We start from the raw sequence: 27325 nt of genomic DNA, 5'->3' as shown, positions 1-27325 counted from the left end.
CGAGTACTGACTTAGTTTTAATAGCACTAGCTGGTGCTCACAGCTCCTTCCAAATGCCGGGCTTTCCTCTACAGCTCTTTCTAATACTTGCTGGCTGTATCTTCGTGATAGCCCAGAAGAGAAGGAGGCTGCATGCAGATCCAACCCCTCACCCAGGGGCACGTGGTAAATGACAGCGGGGTCTGAGTGGCAGTCTGCTTGCGGAGCCTTGCTGCTGGCTGTTCACTCTGCTTCTTACGATGTGAAGCGGAGACACAGGCGTTACCTCACATGGCGAATTGCCGAATGGCCCACGGCAAGAGGACAGAAGAGCTTGAGATAAACAGCCGTGTCACTGTGTGTTGTGGAACACATTGCAGTGTGTCATCTTTGGAAGGGCCCTGGGGTCAGCTGTAGGGCCCAGTCTGGCTCCTGCCCTCCATACCCACAGACTGCATCTGTGCCCTGGACCTGAGCCGTCCTGACCTGGGCTCCATCTGTGCCGCCCATGTTTCCCCTCCCGTCTGCGCTGCAGTCCTTGGGTACTTGAGGTTTCACGTTCTCGTGTCAAAGCCCTGAGTCCCTCACACCGTGCCCACATGCCTGCCTCTCCTCACTTCAGTGCTTGCAGCTCGTTGGTCAGTCCCCGCAGTGGGACCTGCCCACACAGTCCCTCTCAGTGCACAGTCTCCCGGTCAGCTCTGATACCTTGAGCCCCGGCTGTCTGCAGCATCCACCGTCAGCCCTGGACAGAGTGCCACCTCTTCCGCTGCACCTGGTGTCCCTCCCCAGTCCGCTGTCTCTAGCCTCTTCCTCTGCGCCCTTCCATCTGCCAGTGTTCTTTAAGGTGCCCACCGGTGGCTTCTCCTCCCAGTGCCATTCTGCCCCACTCCCTGGGATGCTCAGGACACAGCGCGATTGCGGGAAGAGCAGGACCTTTGGGGCCAGACAGGCCTGGCTTTGAACTTGGAGTCAGATTCTTCTTTTTCCTAAGTCCTGAAAATGACGTTTTTAGGTGATGATGCCTCTGTGACTAGGTTATAAGATGAAGATCCTTGGGCCCCTGATTGTAGTGCCAGGCGTGCCGATGCCAGCCCCTCCTCCTTCCGAGGTTCCCGGCGAAGATGCCGTCTTTCTTAGGCTGAACGTTTCTGCCGCAGCACGCATTCTCCTGGGTTGAGCCTTGTGCTGCAGTGTGACCAGCTAGGCGTGATGGGAAGGCCCCTGTGCCCTGGTGTCACTAGGACTGCCCGCCTGCCCGTGGAGCCTGAGCTGCTGGTACAAGCGGTCTGCAGACACCTAGTGACTGAGGAGGAGTTTGCCGTGTGGTAGCAGTGTGGACAGACGGGGAGTTCTATAAAGCCAGACGCAGAAGCAGAGGGTGGGGGAGCTGCGTGTATTAGTAAGGTATCTGTGTAACAGACATTGATCCCAGCCAGTTCCAGTCACTACCCTGCAGCAGCGTCTGCAGAGTACTCGCTCTGTGCCATGTCCTGTGTGGCTTCAGATGGTTGAGAAAATGGGCAAAGCCCAGAGCTGACTGTTACAGAGCAGTGATAAAGCCGCCACCCCATTGGACATATTCAGCAAGGAGAAGAAAGGGGCACACTGTAGATCCTGAAGGCACAGAACGGGAACATTAGGAAGAGTTGCACATCAGTAAATTGCAAGACCTGGGTGAAATGGTTTTTATCCTGTGGTACTGGGCCTTGAATCTGGGGCTACTGAGCCACTGAGCTACACCCACAGCCCTTTTTATTTTTTATTTTGAGACAGGGTTTTGCTAAGTTGCCCAAACTATCCTGAAGCTTGTGAACCTTCTGCCTTGGCCTCTGAGTCACTGAGATCACAGGTCTGTGCCTCTGCACCTGTCTGGAAAGGACAAATTTTGTATTCCAACTTTTCAAATGTTTCCCTGGATGTAAATCTTCAGTCATTTTTCGTGGGATTCCATGATTTCTCCTAGTGTGCAGTGCCCTTTGGGTCTTGTGGGAGGTCTCTGCCTATCTGAGGTTGTCAAGCCATCTCCTGAGCTCGGTTCTAGGGTTCAGGTGTCCCACTGTGGGCTTATAGGTAGAACGCACCTCAGAATAGCTTGATTGTGTGTGGTAGAGGCCCAGCTTTATTTGCCACCATAACTGTCTGGTTGCCCCCCAGTCATTTGTTGAAAAGGCTGATTTGGTCATGACCTTACCTTGCTCTTGGTCAAAAAACAACTATATGTGTCAGTGCGGTTTATTTTTAGAACCTTATTCTCATCCATTTATTTGTCAGTCTTAGACAGCTTTTAAAAGGCCTCAGTGTGAGAAAAGAAGTAGTGTAATTGTCTTTATCTTCAGATGTGACTTTGTGCAATGTGTAATCCCCTTAATGTGTAATCCCTCCCAGGAATCTGGAAGAGAGAAACTGGCTGGTCAGTAAATGAAGGTCAAGGTATGAATATGCAAGTCACAAAAAAATCATGGAAATGGCCTGTACATATGAAAACATATTCTTTCGTAATAATGAAAGAAATGTGAAATAAATGAGCTGAGATCTAAAAAATCTGTCAGACTGTCAAAAAATCAAGTGTTGGGCAGCATCTCCTACTTTCAAGGTTTTTTATTGGTGCATATCGATTATTCAGGATAGTGAGATTCATGGTAGTGTATTGTTACATGTGTGTACCATTATTTGACCAATCTCACTTCTCAGGCCTTCCCTTAGTCCCTCCCCTGTCACCTTGCCCTACCTTTTCAGTCTCCCATCTCCCATGGTAGTCGCCCTTACCCCACTGTCTTCTGCACATGAGAAAAAGCATGTCTTTCTGAGTCTGGCTTACTTCACTTAACATCATGCTCCCCAAACCACCCAGACTCCTGAAGATGACATTGTTTCATTATTCTTTATGGCTGAATGAAGCTCTATTGTGTGTGTACACCATTTTTAAAAAATCCATTCCTCTGTTGATGGACCCAGGCGATTCCACAATGTGTCTATTGTGAGCTGTGCTGTGATAAACATATACTTTGGTGGTATGCACATACTCTCAAGGTTTTGAGAATGTCTGAGCGTCCTCAGACATTGCTGTCATGTGAAATGGTTCCGCTTTGAATAAAGGGCATTTTGGTAGTATCTGTTAAAATAATTGCAAATACATGTATGTTTTGACCCAGAATGCCCGTTTGGAAAACATACCTTTCAGAAATATCAATGTATATAGAAAGTATCTTGTATATATATAATAGTAGCAAAATAGTGCAAACGTCCAGAAAGCCACTGTGTAGGGGACTGTTGAGTCTACTGCAAGTCGCACTGTGGAACACCACCTTGTCCACAGGCACTCTACAAAGGACATTCTACAAAGAGTGCCCCTGTGCACCGATTAGCAGAACCCTCCAGCACACGTGAAGGGAGTGGTGCCCAGCACGGTGCCCACACACATGTATTGTACATTATTTTTTGGTAAAGTGACCATTGGGGAATGATGATTGGGAAGGAAGATATTTATATTTGTATTTTCTTGTACCTGCATAAATAAGCACTGTGTGTGTACACTGACGAAAACAATGAAAGTGCTTACTGCACGTGATGGCGTGGAGGACAGTGAGGACCGAGGGAGATGGCAGGGACCATGCCGGCCAATGCTGTTTTCACGCCTTAGGCTTAGATGACGTGAGTACACGATCTCGAGTGTGACGGGGGTCGTGAGAACTGGGGCAGCATGCCTGCGTAGCAGATATAGAGAGGGAGGCTTCCTTGGAGACCCTGCAAAGCCTTGTCAGAGAGGGCACTGGCCTGAGAACAAGTGTGGCAGGCATGATAGCCCCTTGCTCTGCTGAGGTCTGTGGTGTCTGGGGTCTGACCTGTCTGCTGCCCAGGCAGTGCTCCATGTGAAGACTGGCCCTCTGGGTTCTGATCTGCTCCTGTCCTTGGCACCCAAGCCCCACCTTCCCACCTCCTCTACTTACACCTCTTCTGAACTGCAAGGCCTAGCCCTTCTCAGCCACCAGGGCCCAGGGACCTCCTGAGTTGGAGCTGTTTTGATGACTGATATTGCCCAAACCTGTTCCTGCATCATCTTGGATGTGCCATTTAATTTGTCGCTACTTGGCATCTTTAACACTGAAGAAAGACTTTGGCCCAAAGTGTTGATTAACTGGAAAGTAGTGGTGTGGCTTTCATGTGTACATTTCACTGATCTTAAGTAAACTGTTGGGCTGGTCTCTTGTGGGGATGAGCCCCAGCTGCTGGTTTTGCATGTTTGACTTGCTAAGTGGACCACGTCACCACTATTAATTTTATGTCCTCTCAGAAATAGAGCAGAAGGAAATTTGTGGTGACAGGTTCACTTAGGGTGTTTAAAAATTAGAGATCTGCTTATACTTTTAAATTGGCGAGGGACGTGTGATTGTTTTTCTCTGGCAATAGCCATAGTTATATTAGAAATCATAGAACATTAGATTAATAACTGGGTGAGCAATAACAGTTCACATAAGAACTGATCAAAATCGTAGGCAATGTCTGGCAGAACACTCGGATTCCCAGTGAGGACATCGAGAGCTGGAGGGGTGGTGTGACTTTTGCAAGGTTACCTACGGTCTTCACTCCAGTCAGTCATAAGTCCACTCACGTTGGCTGCAGAACCTGCAGCTCCTGAGCCCACGCCTGAAGCCCCTCCAGGCTCCACCTTTGTCCTCACCAGTGGGCAGTCCCTGTCACTGTAGCTTACGTTGTGACTGGGGGGGGGGGGGTTTGTTTTGATGTCTACAGATGACTGTGTACATAACCAAAATCAACTCTACTGAGTGTAATTTGCATTCTTAAAATGAGCTGTAGTCTGATGGATTTTGGCAAATCTATGTGCCACGTGACCACTGCCTCCATCGAGGTGTGGGATTTCGAGTCACCCCTAAGTGACCCTGACTCCTTTGTAGCCACGAGCAGCTCTGATATTCTCTTGTCACTGAAGACTGACCTTTCTCGCAACTGACTAACATGCAGTGTAGATTCTTTGGGGTCTGGCTTCTCACTCAGAATGACCTGGAGATTTTTCCACATTCCTATGTGTGTCAGTGATTTGGACTGTTTTGTGGCAGAGTAGTAATCTATATTATGGATAGACTAGTTTGTTCATCTAGTCACCCATCTCTTCCTGGACTTTGAGGTTGCTTCTGGTTTGGGATTATCATGCATAAAATTTCTGTGGACATTTACATACATGTACTTCTGCATGTGTGGATATCTGTTCTTATTTTTCTTGGTAGGAGTCACGTTGCTAATTGGTCATGTGTTAATTATAGGTTTAAGTTCACAAGGAATTGCTACCTATTTTTCCCAGCTATTTCCAAGAGTTCTACTAGTTTCTTAGAATTTTTTTTTTTGACATGATCACATTGTCTTTGAACAGTATTGTTGCTGCTTTTTCAACATGCATACATCTAATTTCTTTTTTAGGAATATTTTTATTTGCAGATACAATACCTTTGTTTATGTAGTTTTATGTGGTGCTGGGAAATGAACCCAGTGCCTCATGTGTACCAGGCAAATGCTATACCATTGAGCCCCAGCCCCAGCCTCTCCTTAATTTCTTGACATGTTGAATTCACTAGGATCTCAAATGCAATGTTGATAGAAGTGATAGCTATGTATTTGCCTTATTCTGGATTTTTAATTGCAAAGCTGCCTGTTACCAGCCATTAAGTATGGTTTCTACTGTGAGTTTCTCATGGATGCATTCAGTGATTGGGTGTACTTGCTACGCCTAGGTTGTTGAGCACTTTTAAAAACTCATAAATGGAATTTGAATATTGTCAGCTGCTTTTTCCGAAGCTATTGGTCGTATGCCTTTTTTCTCTATTAATAATCTTTATTATAGTGAGTGACATAGATTGATGTTTCAAGATTAAGCTAACCTTGCCTTGCTGCGATAAGAACTGGCCACAATGTGTGATCCATTTTACATACTACCGAGCTTTTCTCACTAATATTCAGTTAAGGATTCATACATTTTTATTCTTGAGAGATATAGTCCTCATGAAAACTTTTCTTATAAACTTCATCTGATTTTGATATTTGGAGCTGATAAAAATAAGGGGGCAGTTTTCTCCGTTTATTTTCTGAAGATGTGCATATAAAACCGGTGTTCTTTGTGACACGCGTTCGATGGGATCCAGCGGGATCTGAGTGTGAGGTCCCCCTCAGGAGGGCGCTTCTCACTGTGAACCCAGCGTCTTGGTCGGGGTGAGGCTGTGTGAGTCTTCCATTCCTCCCGGAGCCCTTTGGGAGTGTGTGTCCCCTGAGCCTGAGCTGTGGATCTGTTGGTGTGGAACTGCTGGCAGGGCTCCCTCCTGGCCTTCTGTCGTGGGGTCTGTCCTGCTACTTGTCATTCCTGATGTCATTGGCTTCTTGATCAGCCTGACAGGATCATTACCTTAATGATGTTTCCAGGAAGTAGGTTTAACCTGTTTTCGGCTTCAGCCTTACCCAGTCCTGCCCTCCTTCCGGGTTTGTTCCTCCTGCCTACCGCCTGCCCACCAGGCGTGTGCTCCTTCCTCCCTGTGCCCTCCCAGCACTTACCTGTGAGCAGCAGGCCCGCTGGCTCTGTAGAGCTGCCTGGGTTTGTTTCTTTCACCAGACGTGAGCTCCTGGGGGGCGGCAGGTGGTGGTGCGGCCGAGCGCCTGCTCTTCTGGGCGGGAGGCCTCTGTGGCAGGGGCACGGCTGTTGTCAAGCCCTGGATGTGCCACCTCTGGATGGGTGGCTGTGCCTACCCTTCCTAGGGCTTGTTGGGATGTGGTAGTCAGTGGGCAAGTCACCTTGTGCCACCTGGCACTCAGAGGTGCTGAAGGATAGGCAGCCGTCGAACGACCTTCCGTTTCAGCATGAAAAACCAGTTGCAGGGTGCCTCGGCTGAACATCTGTTTTCAGCCTGGTCCGACTGATGTTCGTGACAGCCCTCTCTCAAGGCACGAGTGAAAGTACTCTGGAGAGGGAGAGTCTCACGTCGGAGCAGGGCTTTGCTTCCTGCCGCTCCGCAGAGCCTGGGCATTCTGTCTCAGCGCCGCAGCCCGCTGCACGGTCTTCTGATGCCTTCCCGCTTTCCGGGCCAGGGGACCTTCGCTGCTTTTCCTTGACTCGTAGGAGGAAGGCAGTGAGGCTGCATCTTGCGAGGCTCGTCCTTCTGACTTCATAGAGCAGGTTCCCCGGAGTCATTCTTTTCCTTGGTTCTCTCTGGGAAGGGGCAGCAAGTCCCCAGAAGCAGGAACGCAGACTGCGCCTTCTTTACCTGGTGGTATTCAGCAACGGCTTGTCTCTGCTTGCTCCCTGCCCAGTGACTTCTCCCACAGTGTTCTCTGGAGGTGACTTGGTTCATCTCCTGAAGCAAAAAAAAAAAAAAAAAAAAAAAAAAAAAAAACAGCATGTCCCCGTCACCTCGCAGATTCTGGTTCCTGGTCTGCACTTGGGGAAGATGCCGCACACGAGGCGGGTGAAGGGTTCCTTGTGCATGCTTTAGCTGGTTTCTGCAAGTGTTCTTGCCCTCGGCTCTCCTGAGCTTCCTGAGATCAGGAGCCGACTTTTCTCCATTCTCTTTGTTGAGGCTGGTGCTGAGGAGGCACCTGAAGTGTGTGAAGAGGTGGAGGAAAGAACTGACCAGCCAGAAGGGAGCTGGCTGCCCCTGAGTCTTCACAGGAAGGCATCTTGGGTGTGTGTGGCAGTCGCACCTTCTAACCATGGCGAGTGTGATTTCAGAGGTCTAGGACACATTCACAAGAAGACAGCAGTTGGAGTTAGGGCCATGCTTTGGGCCCAGGGCCGTGGGAAAATAATTTGGGGTTTTAGTGAGGCCAAAATATGATCCTTGATTATGAAACAGTGCCTGTTTCACTGAGCACGTGGTGGGCAGGGAGGTGGACTGCTCTCACCTGGACCTTAGGGGAGGAGGGTCAGCAAGGCAGTTCTGGGCGCGGGTTTGAAGGACACTGTGAACACAGGTGTGGAGGCCTCAGGGGGCGGGAGGTGAGCTGAAGTGATAAACTTGGATGTCAGGCCGAGGACCTAACAGACGTTTCTTCATCGAGGCACAAAGGCCAAAGAGAGCACGAAGAGGTGCTCCGCACCGCCAGTCATTAGGGAAACGGCCACAGAGCCACAGAGAAGTGGCCCTCACAGCCCCTGAAGGACTCACCCGCGGAGGCAGTCCTGGCGAGGGCCCGAGGACTGGAGCGGGGGATGGTGTGGCTGCCGCGGACAGCCTTGTGGCGGCTGCCCGGGAGATCCGGTGTAGAATGACCACGTGTTCCCAGAAGGCCGCTCTGTGTGCCCAGGAGAACTGGGAGCAGGGTCTTGGCATTGGCACACCCCGTTCACAGTGCACCACTCACGAGAGCCCAGAGGCAGGAGGAGCTCCAGGGTCCCTCGACTGCCGAGCGGGTGAGAGGATGGGGTCTCCCTGTCAGAATGTTGCGCAGCCTTAACCTGGGGGAAGCTGGTGCAAACCGCGATGCACAGGACCCTCGAGGACACTTTGCCAAGTGAAATAAGCCAGCCACAAGAGCACACGTCTGTGAGGCCACTGCGTGAGGTGGCACAACACCAAACCCAGAGACAGACCGTAGGGACGTGGCCAGGGGACGGTGTGTGGGGGCTCAGTGTAAGATGGGTCCCCAGGTTGGATCTGGGGAGGTGAGGATCGGCTGGAGGTGGGTGGCGGTGATGGCTCACAACAGTGGCCTGTACTCAGAATGGCCATTTTGTTAGGTGTATTTTCCCATGAAAAAATGTTAAAAGGTTAGAGAAAGGGCACTAACACTCACTTCTCCCTCTTCTGAGCCATGTTGCCATGGCCCCAGATGGTCAGGATGCGAGGAACGAGGGAGTGTACCTCACGGTGACTCCTCGTCTGCCAGTGCGTTCTTGTTGAGTCCTCACTGGAGCCTGGAGAGACCTGTATCATGACTGTCCCCTCAACAGTTGGGAAGCTGAGGCTGGAGAGGCCAGATGAGGTGCCCAGAGCTTCCAGCGCTGGGTGGCCAGCCAGCTTCCCCGGCCCCTCCTCACCCCCCTGCAGCAGCTGCTGCAGTCCCTGCCTGGCGTGCCACCTACCCGCCACGCACACATGGGTGCTGCCTTTGTTCTGAAGTGCCTGCTGCTGTACTATGTCCTCGTAGCAGAGCAGTGGGTCACCAGGAGCAGTGATTGCGGCATGAGCAAACCTTCCAGGGAGGTGTGCAGCTCAGGGAAGAGGTCGGGGTGCCAGGAAATGGCTCCAAGCCGCCCAGGCAGGCAGGAGCGGGCGGACTCCTGCGCTGCAGCACAAGATGGGAGACCCCATCTGGGGCCCCAGGCTGGACCCCATCCAGGACCACCAGCACCTTTGCAACTTGAACTCACACATGTGCCTGACTTCTGGCCTCTTACCACTTCTGGAACCTTCCATCAGGGTTATCAGTGGCCCATGAAGTGCCCGAGGTGCAGCGGGCTCTCTCAGACCCCTGGCCACCATTCCTGTGGCTGGCCTGCTCCTACTGCTGCAGCTCCTCAGATCCGGAGGCCCTGTCCTTTCAGCTTGGACCCATTGCTCGCGCATCTGACATCACAGACAGGAAACCGTTGCCTAGTTCTGGTCATGAAGACTCATCTCTGTTCCCTCCAGGAGTATTATCTGAAAATTGCTTATGAAAAGGGGCAGGACTTCCAGCCCATAGTGTCTCTGATACCTAGCCTTCTTTGTTCTTATTTTTGTTTTGTTCTGTTTTGTTTTATGAGCTTTAAAAGATGCAAAACTATTCTTAGCTGACAGACATCCAGAAGCAGACCGTGACTGGACTTGGCCCCTGGGCCGCAGTCTGCTGCACCTCTTTCAGGACGTGGGAGGAAGGCTGCACCCTTCCAGTCAGGACTGGCTGGTTGCGGACTCCCCTTGCTCTGGCTACTCTGGTGCCTCGCAGGCTGCAGAGTCCTCTAGTGTTGCTTTGTGCCGGTGTGGGAGGGTGAAGAAAGTCCAGGAGCAGGACTCCCACCTTTCCCATGATGTCCCCCAGCCTCTGCCTGCCCTCCTCCCTACACGCAGCGCCATGTTGGACCCGCTAGGCCTCTGCTTCCCTCCAGGAGCTTCTAGGCAGCAGGCAGGGGCAGGGGGGCTTCCTGCTCCCTGGCTCCTCCCCAGTCTCAACAGTGTGCTTTCTCAGTATCCCCGTCCCTTGCACTGCAGCCGCCTGCCCCTGCCCATGCCGTGGCGGGTGCTGCACCTGAGTTGTGTCCTGCCCCTCCCCTGTCCCGGAGGCTTGCTGTCTCCAGTGCTGCTGGTGTGGTGTCCTGGATCTGGCCCTCTCCGGCCTTACCCTAGGAGAATGGTGTTTGCTGAGCTGGTCTTTGCCTTTGGCCAGTGCTGCCCTTCCTTCAGCACAGGAAAGAAGAACCAGGTGGGGACCAGGTGACAGTATCTGACCACCTCCTACCTGCCTGAACCACCAGTGGAGGCTGTGTCTGCTTTCCTGCCCTCCCACCAACCCTGGTATGAGTATCCAGGGAAGATTCATGGAGAAGAGCCTAGGAGGAGTGGGAACTGCCTTCTGGTATATGGCATGCCTGGGGAGGGATCCTCGCCGTCATGGGAGGCCCCACCCAGCCTTTGGTACTCCACTACCTCTGAGCCGACCCTTCCCGCCCCCTTGGGGAGCACTTGCTCCTCTGTGCAGTGCTCTGTTGCTGATGGGACGGTGCGACACCGTGTTACTCCCAATGGCATTGCCCTCGACTTTATCTTGGGTGGGCTCAGGATGTGTGTGTGGGGGGGTCTGTTGGTGCCTGTCACTCACTGGGAGCCCGGGGGCCAGGCTGGCACACTACCTCCATGATGGAGGCTCACCCTTCCCCATCCTGCTTGGTCTGTGCATTTAGGTGATGCTCACCACAGTGTGTTTTCCTCTCTGAAGTGCTGCATGGCACTCCAGAGTAAGTCCTGGAATCTGCCTGGTGGCATATCCAGGCTGAGGATTGTGTAGATGGGGTATCACAGGAAAGACGGTGCTGGGTGCTTGGCTGCAGCCAGGGTGGGAACTGTCCAGTGTGAATGCCTTCCCCTGCTGGGGTGCTCTTTAGATTCTTTGCAGCAAGTGAAGCCTCCTGGCAAGAAACTTGGCCAACTTGGGAGCACTAACTTGTTATTGGTTTTATCTTTTCAGACTCTGGAAGCCGTCCTGAATTTCAAGTACTCGGGAGGCCCAGGCCATGCGGAAGGGTACTACCGGAGCCTCGCCCTGGGGCTGCATGTGGAGGTCGAGCCATCCGTGTTTTTCACCAGAGTCAGTACGCTCCCAGCAACCAGGTAGCCATTGCCCCTGAGTCTGAGAGTGCTGCCTTTGGAATACCAGGCTCTGATTCATTTCAGTCTGACTGCCCATCAGTTGGGCACTGTTGGGCCAGGGTGCTTAATTAGCCTCTCTGACCTGGGTCACCTCTACTATTAACAGGGTCTTGAGAGAAAGCTACATGTCTTGGGGACCCCTGGGTGAGCCCAGCATTTCTCTCTCTGGCTTCTGGTGCCCAGTAAACTGAATGCTTTCAACGTCCCAGCTGTCCAGCACTGCAGGCAGCTCCCAGCACGTGCAGCGGCAGGTCGTCCCTGCCCAGGGAAGCCGTCTTGCTCAGCGACTCCCTCTGTGACTGCCTTTTCCAGTCCCGATCTTCCTTCAGGGGAAAGGAGTGGTTGCTTTGTCTGTTTCAAGGCTAGAAGTGCAAGAGGTGCTGGGGATGTCCCTCTCTTGGTGGGAGAGTGACAATTTCTCATTCCAAACTTAGGTGCTGCAGTGGAGGTAGTGGGACCTGGGAGGCCTGGGTGGAGCCCAGCAACCGGAGGCTCTTGCAACTCAGAGTGCTGCCGCACGTACAGCCTCTGGGGAGCAGGTGCCCGCACCGCTTAGCTCCAGCAGGTCCTCCGGCTCCCCTGCCTTGCTCCTTTGTGTGTGTGTGGGGGGTTGGGCAGTCGTTTTTGTTCTCAGTAGCCCAGCAGCAGTAAGGCAGGCCTTTGGGGCAGAGCCTCACGGGCAGTGCTCCCATTCCCTCCCCAGGCCCTTCATGTAAAATAGAAGTGCGTCCTGTCCAAGTTAATGTTGACACTAAAGCCCATTTAAGGTGATAAAGCCCCAAATAATGTGTGATTTTGGTGTACGGGACAGACTTTTTCTTCCCGGCCGTTGGAGAAAGCCTTCAGCAAGAATCAGTGGTGTAGCTGGGCCTTGTGGCTTCGCATTTCACCATCTAACACTTTCAGCGCGTGGAGTGGTCCTCTTCACTGCCAGGCTTGCTTCCCTTCTCCTCTGTGTAGAGCCTTTGTGTGCTCGCCTCTCGGAGGACTTGGCCAGGACCATGCTAGCGAGGTGAGGTGTGCTGGGCCTCTGTGCATCAGGTCTGCTCCAGCACAAGCCTACTGTGCCTTTCTTTCCCGCCCCCTCACCTCCTGCTGCCGTTTCCCACATAAATAATCCTCGGAAGTGGCACAGGTTGTTCCTGAACTCTTTTCTCCCTATTGATATCTGGCTTCCACATCATGGCCCTGCAGTTCCAAAGGCAGTGTAAGGGGAGGGGAAACTCTGCCTCCTGGTGGGCTCTGAACTGATTGGGAAAGGCCGGTCATCACTGCTTGGGTCCTGCTCTCAGGTCCGTGGCCCTTGCTCTGTTCTTCTGGCTCGTGTGTTTCTGTCCCCTGCTCTTGGGATTGAGGTTTGACTTCTACTCCTCTGGCATCCCTAAATCTAGTTTGTCACCAAATCCCCTGGGTCAATCTCTCCAACATCTCCAGATGCCTCTGTGTTCCTCCTTTGTGCTCCACTGTGTTTGCTGCTTTGAGAAGCATCCCCATCCCTCCCATGCCCACAGTCTTCTTTCTGCAGGGTCCCTTACGTATGAATGTCCCCTGTGACTGCCCTTGCACAGTACTTGTGCGGTGTGGAACCAGAGTCCTCTGAGACGCGCACAGGTTTTACACCCCTACTCTCCCCGGTGGCCAGGCTCCCTGCAGGAGCTGCTTTGCTCCTTACCAGCACTGCCCAAGGCATCGACTCCTGACATCCTTTTCTAAAATCACTCCTTTCCTAAAACTACTGTTCTTGGATTTAACCTTTTGGAAAATATCTGTTGGTAATGTATGTTACCATTCTTGTAGAATTTTTCTGAGCATGATTAGGCAGAGGGGGCTGTTCTCTTGGTGGTTTTGTGTACCTGCCTGGTACTTCCAGTGAAGCATTTGCCAGATCGTCCTGGGAATATGTTCACTTACACTTTAAGCCACCACCTCCAATGTGTCAGGAACTGTATGAGCCACTCTCTGGGGCAGGAGGTAGGGGGAACACGGTGCACATCAGGCAGAATTTGCCAAAAGGAATTTGAATCTACATCAAGGAGAGACAAACCCAAGAAACAGTAAATAAGTGAATAAATATAAAGGGTTCGTTCCCCTCATTCTTAATTTCTTTTAAAGACTATTGACTGTTTAGAGAAGAAATGATAACATTTAAGTCTGTAGTGTATAGCATATGCAAGATAAAATATGTGACAAAAATGTGGCACAAAGAATGGGTGTTTTTTTAAAAATATTTTTTAGATGTTGATAGACCTTTATTTTATTCATTTATTTATATGTGGTGCTGAGGATGGAGCCCAGTGCCTCACACATGCTAGGCAAGCACTCCACCACTGAGCCATGACCTCAGTCCAAGAATGGGTGGTTGATAGAAGGTCTCATGTTTTATGCAAGTAACCAGGATGCTGTATGAAGTTAGAGTGCAGTGGTACCAGGCACATGGCACTCTCCAGAGCAGCCATCCATGGTGTGGACAAGAGGCTACAAGAGACAAGATGGAACAGTAGGAATGTTTGATTCAACCAAAGAGGAAGATGCATCAAGAATGGAACAGGGAACATTTAGTCAAGTAGGAAACAAAAGCAATGTGGTAGACTTATTCCTGCGTCTCAAGAACTGCAGTAAATGTAAATAGACTAAACATTGAATTTAGAAGTAGAGATTTCAGACTCTATGAGTAAGTAAAATGCCAATGATACGCTTTTTACAAGAAAATGACATTAAATGCATGTAGTGCAAAAGTTAAAAGATAGCAGAAAACCATCATGCAGCTGGTTTGGCACGGTGGTGCATGCCTGTATTCCCAGCAACTTGGGAAAATGAAGCAGGAGGATTGCAAGTTCAAGGCCAACCTCAGCAACTTAGTGAGGCCCTAAGCAACTTAGAAATACCCTGTCTCAAAATAAAAAAAATAAAAAGGGCTGGGATGTAGCTCAGTGGTAAAGGACACCTGCATTCAATCCCCAGTATCAAAAATAAAAAGAAAATATCCAAAACAAAACAATAATATTTAGAAAGTTGGTGTGGGTATATTAACGTTAAACAAGGACACTTTCAGTATAAAAAGAGGCAGATAAGACAATTTATAATGAAAGCAGCCCTGAGTGCAAATGTATTTAAAAACAAAATAGAACAGACATACTGAGGGGAGAAATACATAACTGCACATTATAGATGGATGTTTCAGCATTTCTTTCCTCTCAATATTTGATAGAGTGAGTAGACAAATATAAAGAAACAAACAAACAAAAAACCCACCAAAACCCAAGATAACTATAGCAACTTAGTTATTTCTGTTAACCAATTTCACCTAATAGTCATAGACTAGCAAACTCTTTTATTAGAAAAGGTGAATGGTTTAAAATCAGTGATATAGCTCCTGTATTAAAGAAGAGCTCAATGTACTCAGAGAAAACAACAAAAATAAAGTGTGGGTATCAATGAAATTGTGAAAAAATAATGTATAAAGCCAGTGTTATGGTTTAGATATGAAGTATCTCTCAAAAGATGTGAAATGATGGTGTTATAAGATCCTTAAACTAATCAGTGCATTAATCCTCTTATAAGGATCAACTGAGTGTTAACAGTAGGCAGGTGGGGTGTGACTAGAGGAGATGGGTCATTTGGGACATGCCTGTGATGTTTATATTTTGTCCGTGGTGAGGGAAGCTCTCTGCTTCCTGTTGCTACGTTTCCAACTGCTTCCTCAGCCACACACTTCTGCCATGATGTTCTCCTTCACCTTGGTCCCCCAGGAATAGAGCTGATTGTCTATGGACTGAGAACTCTAAAACCATGAGCCCCAAATAAATGTTTCCTCCTCAAAATTGTTCTTGTCAGGTCTTTTGGTCACAGCTTCAAAACAAAACAAAACAAAACAAACAAATAAACAAACAAAAAACTGCCTAAAACAGAAATTGGTACAGGGAGTGGGTTCATTGTTGTGTTTAACCTGATCCTGTGCTTATGAAATTTTTGGGTTCTTTTAGATTTTGTGGGAGGAATTTTGAGATGTTTAGAGATGCAAGCTGGAAAAGCTTTATATTGGTGTAAGCAGAGCTTAATGGGTGATTCTGGTAGGATGTCGAAGGACCAGAATGTCAATTAGGACTGTGGACAGTAAAGACTAGGCTGCATTTCAAGTTGCTCCATGGCTCAGGATTCAAGCACTGGAAAACTGCTTCTCAACAAGGTGAGTGAAAGTAGGAATTCACTGAAATTCAATATTGGACAGTCAGAGTCTTTTAGACTCAGAAATCCAGGTGCATTGAAGAGAGAACAGGAAAAAACACATTGGAGCCCAGCTGGTTATGGGCTCCAATAGTGCTGGTTAACTGCAGAGGGGAGGGATAACACAAAAGGAAAAGCCACAAAGAGCAAATTTGGCATAAAAAAAGCTGTAGATCAGAAAAGCAGTTTGAACTTACCTGATCTAGAGTCTATATAGCAAATGGCTGTTTTCAGAGTGCTCTGTATTTCTCAGCTGGCAAGCAGGGAGCTGAGGCAGGATGCCTGTTAAGGAGGCCACAAGCTGCTTGCTGCTGCAGGAGCACAGGAGGTCATGGCACACATTTCCATACTGTCCTGGTAAGCGCCTACCACGTGGCTTAGGATGTGCTTATCAGAAGGCGAGTGAAACAGGCCAGAGGAGATGGTACCCAGGGGGATTCAAGTCAGAGAAACGGAGGGGAGTGCAACTTGCTTTCCCTTTGAATCTGGTGACTCACATGACCAGCGGAAAAGGGTCGGGCAACTGAACAGGCGAATGTGAATACGCTTGACTCAGCCTGGGAAGGCTGTATTTGAGGGCAGTAGAGCATGTGGAGGGTCATTTTTCCTGCCTCATAAGTAGAATTCTTGGGAGGCTCCAGATACCTGGGCTCCCAGCAGAGATCAGGATCTGCCTGGCTCTAGAGTTATGTTGATCTAATTTCTCCAGAACAGATGCCACCCAACCAAGTCCCTAATGCCTGATTAGACCTAGGTGCCAGGGCCAGAACGCCTCTCATAGAACTCTTAGCTTCATCCTGGGAGTGCATCCTTCCTGTCTGTCTGGGCAAAACCTCAAGTGATCATGCTTGCCATTCTGTCCTTCCTCATACTGGTGACAAAGTAGAGCTCTTTCAACCAGGTTCAGTTTTAGGCCACTCTAGCTGGCAGCTCTGTGAGCCACGTGTATCAAGAAAGGAGGTCAGCAAACCCCAGACCTGGCACACGCGGGCATGCGCACTGGGGCATTCATTCTCTCTATATATAAATACATAGCCCAAGAAGAAACTGAAAGAAGGATAACTGGGCATATGCAGTGACCATCCGTTCTTGCTGACTGACCACCTCAACAGAGATAGTTCTTGATTTTCATTAAGAACCAATGCATCATGTATAACAGAAGATTGAGAAATTATACTCCATCATATGTGATGTGTCAAGGTGTATTCTATTGTCAGGTGTGACTAATTAAAACAAAAAGAAGAATCTTTTGTGTGTGTGTGTGCTTGTCATGGAAATGTACACACACACACACACACACGTTCCTTTTTTTCTCATTTTTAGCAGTTTTATAATAGCTATTTTTCCTTATCTTTTGAGGGTTATAATTTTTGGTTTATTTTTGTTTCGTATGTTTATTTTTATTGTTTCTCTTCCTCTGTTCTCCCACTAACAGATAAATTCTCCTCTTTCTCTGTGATTTGCTTTCTCTATTTTTCTTTTTTTTAATAACCACTACTTTCTACATCTTTTCTGCATTTTTTTCTGTTCACATTGTGAACATTCTGAACTTTTTTGCTACCTAGGAAGGTATCACATTTTCTTTTCTATTAATAAACCATATTTTTACTATCTTTTAGACTATTTGACTTATGTAACTTCTCTACTGTTCATTTTGTTGCAGTTATTAGTACTATGGATGACATACTTGACACATACTGTTGAATGTCAGATTGAGGTTAGGGCTATTTATTGTTTTCCTGTGGTCAATTGCTGACCCCACCATTCCTGTTTTTGTGGTAACTAGTGTTGGGATGTCCTAATAGGCACTGGGTATTTGTTTTAATGCTGTATTTTGTTTGCTTCAGTTGCTGCTATGATTTGTTTCCCTCTTACTTATAAGGTGGTGGGAATCTACAGGGAACTACTAGTTCACAGAGTAGACTCTCACTGAACTAAAACCAACCAAAGGACAGTGAACCTTGCTCCATACCCAAATTAATTACACTCAGACTTCAGCTATACTTTAATACAAAGAATAGAAGAACAGAAACCCCAAACTAACAACTAGGCCCCAAGTAGGAATGACCAGGGGTTGGCCCTCTAATAACACTCCTGGACATCCACTTCTACAGCAAAACCACAGAGAAATTACAGAAAGACTGTGGATACAACGCCTCAGAGGGACCTCAATATTACTTAACTCTGGAACACTGTGGCAAGAGAAGGCTATGTCCCAAAAAAAGGTCCACACATACAGCAAAAGAGAAGTGTATACCAACAGATGCATAAAATATAAATAAAATAATTAAATATATATTTATGAGATCCAAGATGGTGGTCTAGAGGGAGGCTGCGTGCCTTGTCGCTCCGCAACGTGGGATTCAAGCAGAGGATATTTGTTTCTCGGTGAGGTAGTTTTTGCTGCTTATCGATCCCCTGCTCTTTACCCCATTTGTCTGCTGTGATCACCTGCAATCTGCCAACATATCGAAGCCTTTTTTGAGAGCAGATTGCTCACTGTCAGGCGTTTGTCATCCGCCATTTGCCTGCCTCTCGCCTGTCCATCGCCTGCCTTGCCTCTATCCATCACCCAACGCTGGAGGTTCACCTCCCGATCGTCGGACAGCTGCCAGCAGATTGACCGCAGATCGCCAGTGGAGAACCAGCTGCCTGCTGCTGCCTAGAAGTTCACTGTTACAGTACCCGCAGGTTTGATTACACGTGGCTGCCGCCATTTTGAGACAACAGCCAGGCCCTGTAGGACCCCTGGCCGGACTGACAGAGTCCCGTCTCCAGGATCCCTCAGCCCGACCATTCACTCCCTGCCTCTGGGGCCCTCACATCAACTGACTGCTCCCTGCCGCCAGGACCCCCAGACCAACTGACTGTGCCCTATCACCCGGACCCTAGACGGACTGATTGCACCCGGCCTCCAGGATCCCACAACCACACCAAACAACGGGACCTCGAGGACCCCTGCCAGACCAACTGTATCCCGTCTCCAGGACCTCCAGCTGACCATGTCCACCCCTGAGCTGCAGCTCCCCATTTCCAACACATTTGGAAGACAGAGAAGCCATCTTGGATAATCCTGGAAGCCATAGCTCCGATCATCGGGTGGGGCAAATCCCATCATGCGACGCCTGCTGGAGGCTTGAAGCCCATTGTCAGGTACCTCTCATACATCAGGAGGTTTCATTAGTATATGACTGTTATACAGTAGATTTTCTTTTTTCGCCTTTTTAAAAAAATATTTAAGTTTTTATTTCTTTACGTTTCTTGCTTTTTTTTCCTTCTGTTTACCTGTTCCCTCAGAATCACTTTCTCCCTTATTTACATGATGTTATTGTCCCCATAGGGGCTATTTGGTCTAGGATTGCATAGTGTCTGATTTGGGTACTGCTAATATTGATCTTCCCTTAAAGAAAGGGTTTTGGACACCTATAGGACCACTATAAGGCTATAGGGGGAAATCTGCAATACCCCAGATCTGCAGCGCTAGAGGGGAAGATACATGAACAACATGAAAAAACAAGGGAAGAAAATGATCCAAACAAATTTAGATTCTATAGTAATAGAATCCAATGACAGTATGTTAGAAGAAATGTCAGAAAAGGACTTCAGATTATACATGATTAAGACGATTCGTGAAGCAAAGGATGAGATAAGAGAGCAAATGCAGGCAATGAATGATAATACCAATAAGCTGAAAGAGCACCTGCAGGAAGCAAAAGATCATTTCAAAAAAGAGATAGAGATTCTCAAAAAAAACCAAACGGAAATCCTTGAAATGAAGGAGACAATAAACCAAATAAAAAACTCAATGGAAAGCATCAGCAACAGACTAGACCACTTGGAGGACAGAACCTCAGACAATGAAGACAAAATATTTAATCTTGAAAATAAAGTCGCCCAAACAGAGAAGATGGTAAGAAATCATGAACAGAATCTCCAAGAACTATGGGACATCATGAAAAGACCAAATTGAAGAATCATTGGTATTGAGGAAGGCACAGAGATACAAACCAAAGGAATGAACAACCTATTCAATGAAATAATATCAGAAAATTTCCCAAACCTGAAGAATGAAATGGAAAATCAAATACAAGAGGCTTACAGAACACCAAATGCACAAAATCACAACAGATCCACACCAAGGCACATTATAATGAAAATGCCTAACATTCAAAATAAAGATAGGATTTTGAAGGCCACGAGAGAAAAGCATCAGATTACATATAGGGGGAGACCAATACGGATAGCAGCAGACTTCTCCACCCAGACTCTAAAAGCTAGAAGGGCCTGGACCAACATATTTCAAGCTCTGAAAGAACATGGTTGCCAACCAAGAATCCTATACCCAGCAAAACTAACCTTCAGATTTGAAATTGAATGAAATCCTTCCACGATAAACAAAAGTTAAAAGAATTTACAAATAGAAAGCCTGCACTACAGAATGTTCTCAACAAAATATTCCATGAGGAGGAAATGAAAAACAACAATGGAGGTCAGCAAAGGGAGGAACTTCCTTAGAGAAAAACCACTCAAAGGAGAAACCAAGCCAACTTAAAAACCAAAAATAAGCCAAATGACTGGGAATACAAATCATTTCTCAATAATAACCCTGAACGTTAATGGCCTAAACTCATCAATCAAAAGACACAGACTGGCAGAATGGATTAAAAAGAAAGACCCAACAATATGCTGCCCGCAAGAGACTCATCTCACAGAAAAAGACATCCACAGACTAAAGGTGAAAGGATGGGAAAAAACCTACCACGCACATGGACTCAATAAAAAAGTGGGTGTTTCCATCCTTATATCAGATAAAGTGGACTTCAAGTCAAAGTTAGTCTGCAGGGATAAAGAAGGACATTTCATACTGCTTAAGGGAACCATAAGTCAAGAAGACATAAGGATAGTAAATATTTATGCCCCAAACAATGGCGCATCCCTGTACATCAAACAAATCCTTCTCAATTTCAAGAATCACATAGACCAAAACACAATAATTCTGGGTGACTTTAACGCACTGCTGTCACCACTAGGTAGATCTTCCAAACAAAATCCAACCAAAGAAACCATAGATCTCAATAACACAATGAATAACCTAGACTTAATAGACATATATAGAATATTCCATCCATCAACGAGTGGATACACTTTCTTCTCAGCAGCACATGGAACCTTCTTGAAAATAGACCATATGTTATGCCACAAAGCAACCCTTAGGAAATGCAAAAAAATAGAGATACTGCCTTGTGTTCTATCAGATCATAATGGACTGAGAGTAGAAATCAATGACAAAGTAAAAACAGAAATTACTCCAACACTTGGAGACTAAATAATATGCTATTGAATGAAACATGGATAACAGACAACATCAGGGAGGAGATTAAAAAATTCTTAGAGGTCAATGAGACTGATGATACAACATATCAAAATCTCTGAGACACTATGAAAGTGGTACTAAGAGGAAAATTCATTGCATGGAGCGCATTCCAGAAAAGAATGAAAAGTCAACAATTAAATGACCTAACATTATAGCTCAAAGCCCTAGAAAAAGAAGAACAGAATAACAGCAAAAGTAGTAGAAGACAGGAAGTAATTAAAATCAGAGCTGAAATCAATGAAATTGAAACAAAAGAAACTATTCAAAAATTGACAAAGCAAAAAGTTGGTTCTTTGAGAAAGTAAACAAAATAGATAAACCCTTAGCCACACTAACAAAGAGAAGGAGAGAGAAGACTCAAATTACTAAAATACATGATGCAAAAGAAATATCAGAACAGAATGAGAAGCTACTTTGAACTTCTGAGCTACAGAACATAATGAGAAGCTACTTTGAACTTCTGAATTCCAACAAAATAGAAAGTACCGAAGACATTGACAAATTTCTAGAGACAAATGCTCCTCCCAAGCTGAACCAGGAGGACATACACGATTTAAACAGATCAATATCAAGCAATGAAATAGAAGAAGCCATTAAAATTCTACCATCCAAGAAAAGCCCAGGACCAGAGGGATTCTCAGCCGAGTTCTACAAGAACTTCAAAGAAGAACTCATTCCAATACTTCTCAAAGTATTCCAGGAAATAGAAAAGGAGGGGACCCTACCGAACTCATTCTATGAAGCTAATATCACCCTCACACCCAAACCAGGAAAAGACACATCAAGGAAAGAAAATTTTAGACCAATATCCTTGATGAATATAGATGCAAACATCCTTAACAAAATATTGGCAAACCGTATCCAAAAACATATTGAGAAAATCGTGCACCACGATCAAGTGGGGTTCATCCCTGGAGTGCAAGGATGGTTTAACATCCGTAAATCAATAAACATAATCCATCATGTCAATGGACTTAAGGATAAGAATCATATGGCTATTTCAATTGACGCAGAAAACATGTTTGACAAAATACAACACCCCTTCATGCTCAAAACACTAGAAAAAATAGGGATAGTAGGAACATACCTGAACATTGTAAAGTCTATTTATGCTAAGCCCATGGCCAACATCATTCTTAATGGAGAAAAACTGAAACCATTCCCTTTAAAAATGGGAACAAGACAGGGATGTCCTCTTTCACCACTTCTTTTCAACATTGTCCTCGAAACTCTAGCCAGAGCAATTAGGCAGACTAAAGAAATTAAAGGAATACGAATAAGAAAAGAGGAACTTAAACTGTCACTATTTGCGGATGACATGATTCTATATTTAGAGGATCCAAAAACCTCCTCCAGAAAACTTCTAGACCTCATCAATGAATTCAGCAAAATAGCAGGCTATAAAATCAACACACATAAATCTACAGCATTTTTATACGCAAGCGATGAAACAGCTGAAACGGAAATGAAGAAAACAACTCCATTTGCAATAGCCTCAAAAAAAATTAAATACTTGGGTATCAATCTAACCAAAGAGGTAAAAGATCTCTACAATGAAAACTACAAAACAGTGAAGAAAGAAATTAAGGAAGACCTTAGAAGATGGAAAGATCTCCCATGTTCTTGGATAGGCAGAATTAATATTGTCAAAATGGCCATTCTACCAAAAGTGCTATACAGATTCAATGCAATTCCAATTAAAATCCCAATGATGTACCTCACAGAAATAGAGCAAGCAATCATGAAATTCATCTGGAAGAATAAGAAACCCAGAATAACTAAAGCAATCCTTAACAGGAAGAATGAAACAGGGGGTATTGCAATAGCAGAACTTCAACTATAGTACAAAGCAATAGTAACAAAAACAGCCTGGTATTGGCACCAAAATAGACAGGTAGATCAATGGTACAGAATAGAGGACACGGACACAAACCCAAATAAATAGAATTTTCTCGTACTAGACAAACATGCAAAAATATGCAATGGAGAAAAGATAGCCTCTTCAACAAATGGTGCTGGGAAAACTGGAAATCCATGTGCAACAGAATGAAACTAAAGCCCTATCTCTCACCCTGCACAAAACTCAGCTCACAATGGATCAAGGACCTTGAAATCAGACCAGAGACCCTGCATCTTATAGAAGAAAAAGTAGGTCCAAGTCTTCAACTTTTTGGCTTAGGATCAGACTTCCTTAACAGGACTCTCATAGCACAAAAAATACAAGCAAGAAACAACTGGGATAGATTCAAACTAAATAGCTTTCTCTCAGCAAAGGAAACTATCAGCAATGCGAAGAGAAAGCCTACAGAATGGGAGAATATCTTTGCCACACATGTTTCAGATAGAGCACTAATTTCCAGAATATATAAAGAACTCAAAAAACTCTACACGAAGAATACAAATAACCCAATCAACAAATGGGCTCAGGATATGAACAGACACTTCACAGAAGAAGATCTACAAACAATCAACAAACATGAAAAAATGTTCACCATCTTTAATAATAAGAGAAATGCAAATCAAAACTACACTAAGATTCCATCTCACCCCAATTAGAATGGCGATTATCAAGAACACAAGCAACAATAGGTATTGGAGAGGATGTGGGGAAAAAGGTAGACTCATACTTTGCTGGTGGAACTGCAAACTAGTGCAGCCACTCTGGAAAGCAGTGTGGAGATTCCTTAGAAACCTTGGAATGGACCTACCATTTGACCCAGCTATCCCACTCCTCGGCCTATACCCAAAGGACTTAATATCAGCACACTACAGAGATACAGCCACATCAATGTTCATAGCGGCTCAATTCACAATAGCCAGACTATGGAACCAACCTAGATGCCCTACAATTGATGAATGGATAAAGAAACTGTGGTATATATATATACAATGGAATATTACTCAGCTATAAAGAATAATAAAATTATGGTATTTGCAGGCAAATGGATGAAATTGGAGAATATCATGTTAAGTGAGATAAGCCAATCTCAAAAATCCAAAAGAGGAATGATTTCACTGATAAGCGGATGATGACACTTAATGGGGGGTGGGAGTGGAACAAGAATGGAGGAAGGAGGGACTGTATAGAGGGAAAAGAGAGGTGGGAGGGGTGGGGGGGAAGGAAAAAAATAATGGAATGAATCAAACATCATTACCCCATGTAAATTTATGAATATGCAAATGGTATGCTGTTACTCCATGTACAAACAGAAACAACATGTATCCCATTTGTTTACAATAAAAAATAAATTAAAAAAAAGTAAAAAAAATATATATATTTATAATAGAAACATATTTTAAAAATAAGGTAACATGAACTTTCTAAAGTTTATAATTCAACAGTAGTGGACCCTAAAGATATTGAAGTGGATAAGATATCAACAAATTCAAAATCCAGAATATAAAAATGATCAATGAATTACAAGTGAACACAAAAAAATAATTCAGGGAATTAAGGAAGGCAATAGAGGATATGAATGAGAAATTCAATAAGAACATTGAGATAGTGTAAAAGGACCAAACAAATCTTGGAAATGGAAGACACAACAAATACAATAAAACGATCAATTGAAAGTCTTGGGTAAAGTAGGCCATTCTACAGACGGAATCTCAGAGATGAAAGAAAAAGTGGCCAGCCTTGAACATTCGGACAGTATTAAGGGAGAGAGACTATCTGAGAACTCAGGGACAGCACAAATTTAAGAACCACTGGAACTGGAGAGCGTTGTGAGATGCAGGCTAATGGCATGAATGACCTCTTCAGGGAGATGATAAAACCGTTTCCAAGCCTTGAGAATGAGGTTGACATCCAGATGCAGAAGCCATTCAGAACCCTATACAGACATCATCAAAACATGACCTTTCTACAACACATTACAGTTAAAATCCCTAACATACAGAACAAGAATAGAATTGTAAAAGCTTCAAGGGAAAAATGTCAGATCACATTTAGAGGCAACCCAATCATAATTACTTGTGATTTCTTAGCACAAACACTGAAATCCAAGAGGGCTTGGAATGATGTGTTCCAAGTTCAGAAAGAAAATAACTGTGAACCAAGCTTGTACATTCAGGAAAACTGTCCTTCAGAATTGATGCGGAAATAAGTCTTCCTAGATAAGCAGAAACTAAAAGAATTAATGACAATCAGTACTACATAAAATACTTAAAGACATACTACACACGGAAGTAATAAACAAACCCCAGAACTCATAAATGGGCAAATCTCATTTGAAGAATAAGTAAAGCATATGGAAACAGGACCAAATTAAATATTAGAAATAAATCAGAATGAAAAGAACTAAACATCTCTTTGTAATAATATTGAATGTTAATGGTTTCAACCCTCTAGTTAAATGGCATAGGCTGGCAAAATGAATTAAAAAGCAAGTCTCAACCACCTGTTGTTTTTAAGAGACTCATCTTACAAATACTTATAAACTGAGAGTGAAAGGATAGAACTTGATATGCCATGTCAGTAGAACCCAAAAACAAGCAGGAGTACTTACTCTCATATCTAACAAAGCAGACATCAAGTCAACATTAATGAGGAGACAAAGGTCACTTCCTACCGATGAAGGGAACAATCAAACAAGAGGAAATGATGATAATAAATATTTAGTACCCAAATATTGTTGCACCTAATTGCATAAAAGAGGCACTATTAAGGACAGGCAGACCATGGTACAATAATACCAGGTGATTCCAACACACGTGTATCACCAGAAGATAGGTCATCCAGACATAAACTCAGTAAAGATGCTTTGGATCTAAAAAATATTATAAGTCAAATGTACTTTAGAGACATACAAAATATTTAATCCAGCAGCAGCCAAGTATACTTTTTTTTTTTTAGCTGCTTAGGGAACCTTCTCCCAAATAGGCCATGTTTTAGCCCACAAAGTAACTTTTAACAAATACAAAAATAATAATTTTTATCTTATCTTATTATAATGAAATTAGAAATCAATACCAAAAAAAAAAAAAACCCTGCAGAAATTATATAGATACATGCAGAATGAACAAGACAAACCCTTTTGAATGATGAGTGGGTAATAGAAGAAATCCAGGTGAGAAATTAAAAAGTTCTTAGACTTAAATGAGGAAGTGATACAATATACCAGAGCCTCTGGGCCACTATGAAGGTAGTTCCAAGAAGGAAGTTAGAACTACGAGTGCCTATGTAGGAAAATCCAAAAGATCCCAAATAAAGAACTCAATGGTGCATCTCAAGGCCTTTGGAAAACAAGAACAAGCCAACTCCTAAAGCCAGTAGAAAGAAGGAAATAATGAAGATCAGAGCTGAAATCAATGAAATTGAGAATTTTGAAAAAATACAAAGGATCCATGAAACAAAGAGTTAATTCTTTGAAAAGACAAGATTAATAAGCCCTTTGCCAAACTAACCCAAAGAAATAGAAGACTCAAATTAATTAAATTAGAGATGAAAAATAAATTACCACAGACATCACAGAAATTCAGAGGATCATTAAGTTCTGCTTTGAAAACTTATACTCTAGTAAACTGGAAAACTGCCTATGACATGCGAAGGTCAAATCAGAAGGACATAGAAAACCTAAACAGACCAATAGCTACCACTGAGATGTCAGTAGTAATAAAAAATCTTCCCTCAAAGAAAATCGTGGGACTAAATGGATTCTCAGCTGAGTTCTACCAGAAGCCAATGCTTCTCAAATTATTCCTTGAAATAGGAAGGAATGGAACAGTTCCAAATTCATTCTATGAAGCCAGTATCACTCTCATACCAAAACCAGATAGGGACATATCATGAAAGAAAACTACAGACCACCATACCTGATGAACTTAGATGCAAAAGTCCTTAATAAAATTTTAGTAAATCATATACAACTTATTATGATTGTATATCATAACCCTTGTGGTTTTGTCTCAGGGATGGAATAATATTATTTAATGATAATACTTAATAACCTTATTAATCAACATGTGAGGATTAATAAACATAATTTACCACATAAATAGAATTAAGGAAGAATATCACAGTTATTTTAATACATGCAGTGAAAGCTTTTGACAAAATTCAGGACCCATTGATGATAAAAACACTAAAGAAACTAGGGATAGAATCTGCCTTAACTTTATAAAGGGTATATATGACAAATTCAAATTCAATATCATAGTGAATGGGGAAAAACTAAAATGTCACGAGAAGGGAAACTTCAAACCAGTAATCTCATGAATGTATACTTGTAAAATATGAAAACAGAGACAGAGTACTAATCAAACCATCTTCAGTAGTGTGTAAGACTCAGCATGAGCTGTTCAGACTTCATCCAGAAACATAAGGACTTTCAGTCATTGAAAAACCAATCATTGAAATTTATTACATAAGCATAATAAAGGGGAAATCATATTACACAGTTGC

At 44.9% G+C, this 27325-nt stretch overlaps 1 protein-coding gene across 1 annotated transcript in view; it reads left to right on the top strand.

Annotated features, from left to right (window-relative positions):
* Window positions 1–27325, top strand: part of TRAPPC9 (trafficking protein particle complex subunit 9) — a 568317-nt gene that overhangs the window by 303814 nt on the left and 237178 nt on the right. Inside the window, exon 19 of the mRNA XM_079106933.1 lies at window positions 11143–11285. Within this exon, the coding sequence (XP_078963059.1) occupies window positions 11143–11285 (143 nt within the window). The remainder of the gene's footprint in view (window positions 1–11142; window positions 11286–27325) is intronic.

The sequence above is a fragment of the Sciurus vulgaris genome (assembly GCF_902686455.1).
Source record: "Sciurus vulgaris genome assembly, chromosome: 1".
Lineage (NCBI taxonomy): Eukaryota > Metazoa > Chordata > Mammalia > Rodentia > Sciuridae > Sciurus > Sciurus vulgaris.
Note: the sequence above shows the minus strand (reverse complement) of the source record. Positions and strands in the feature narration are given on the sequence as shown.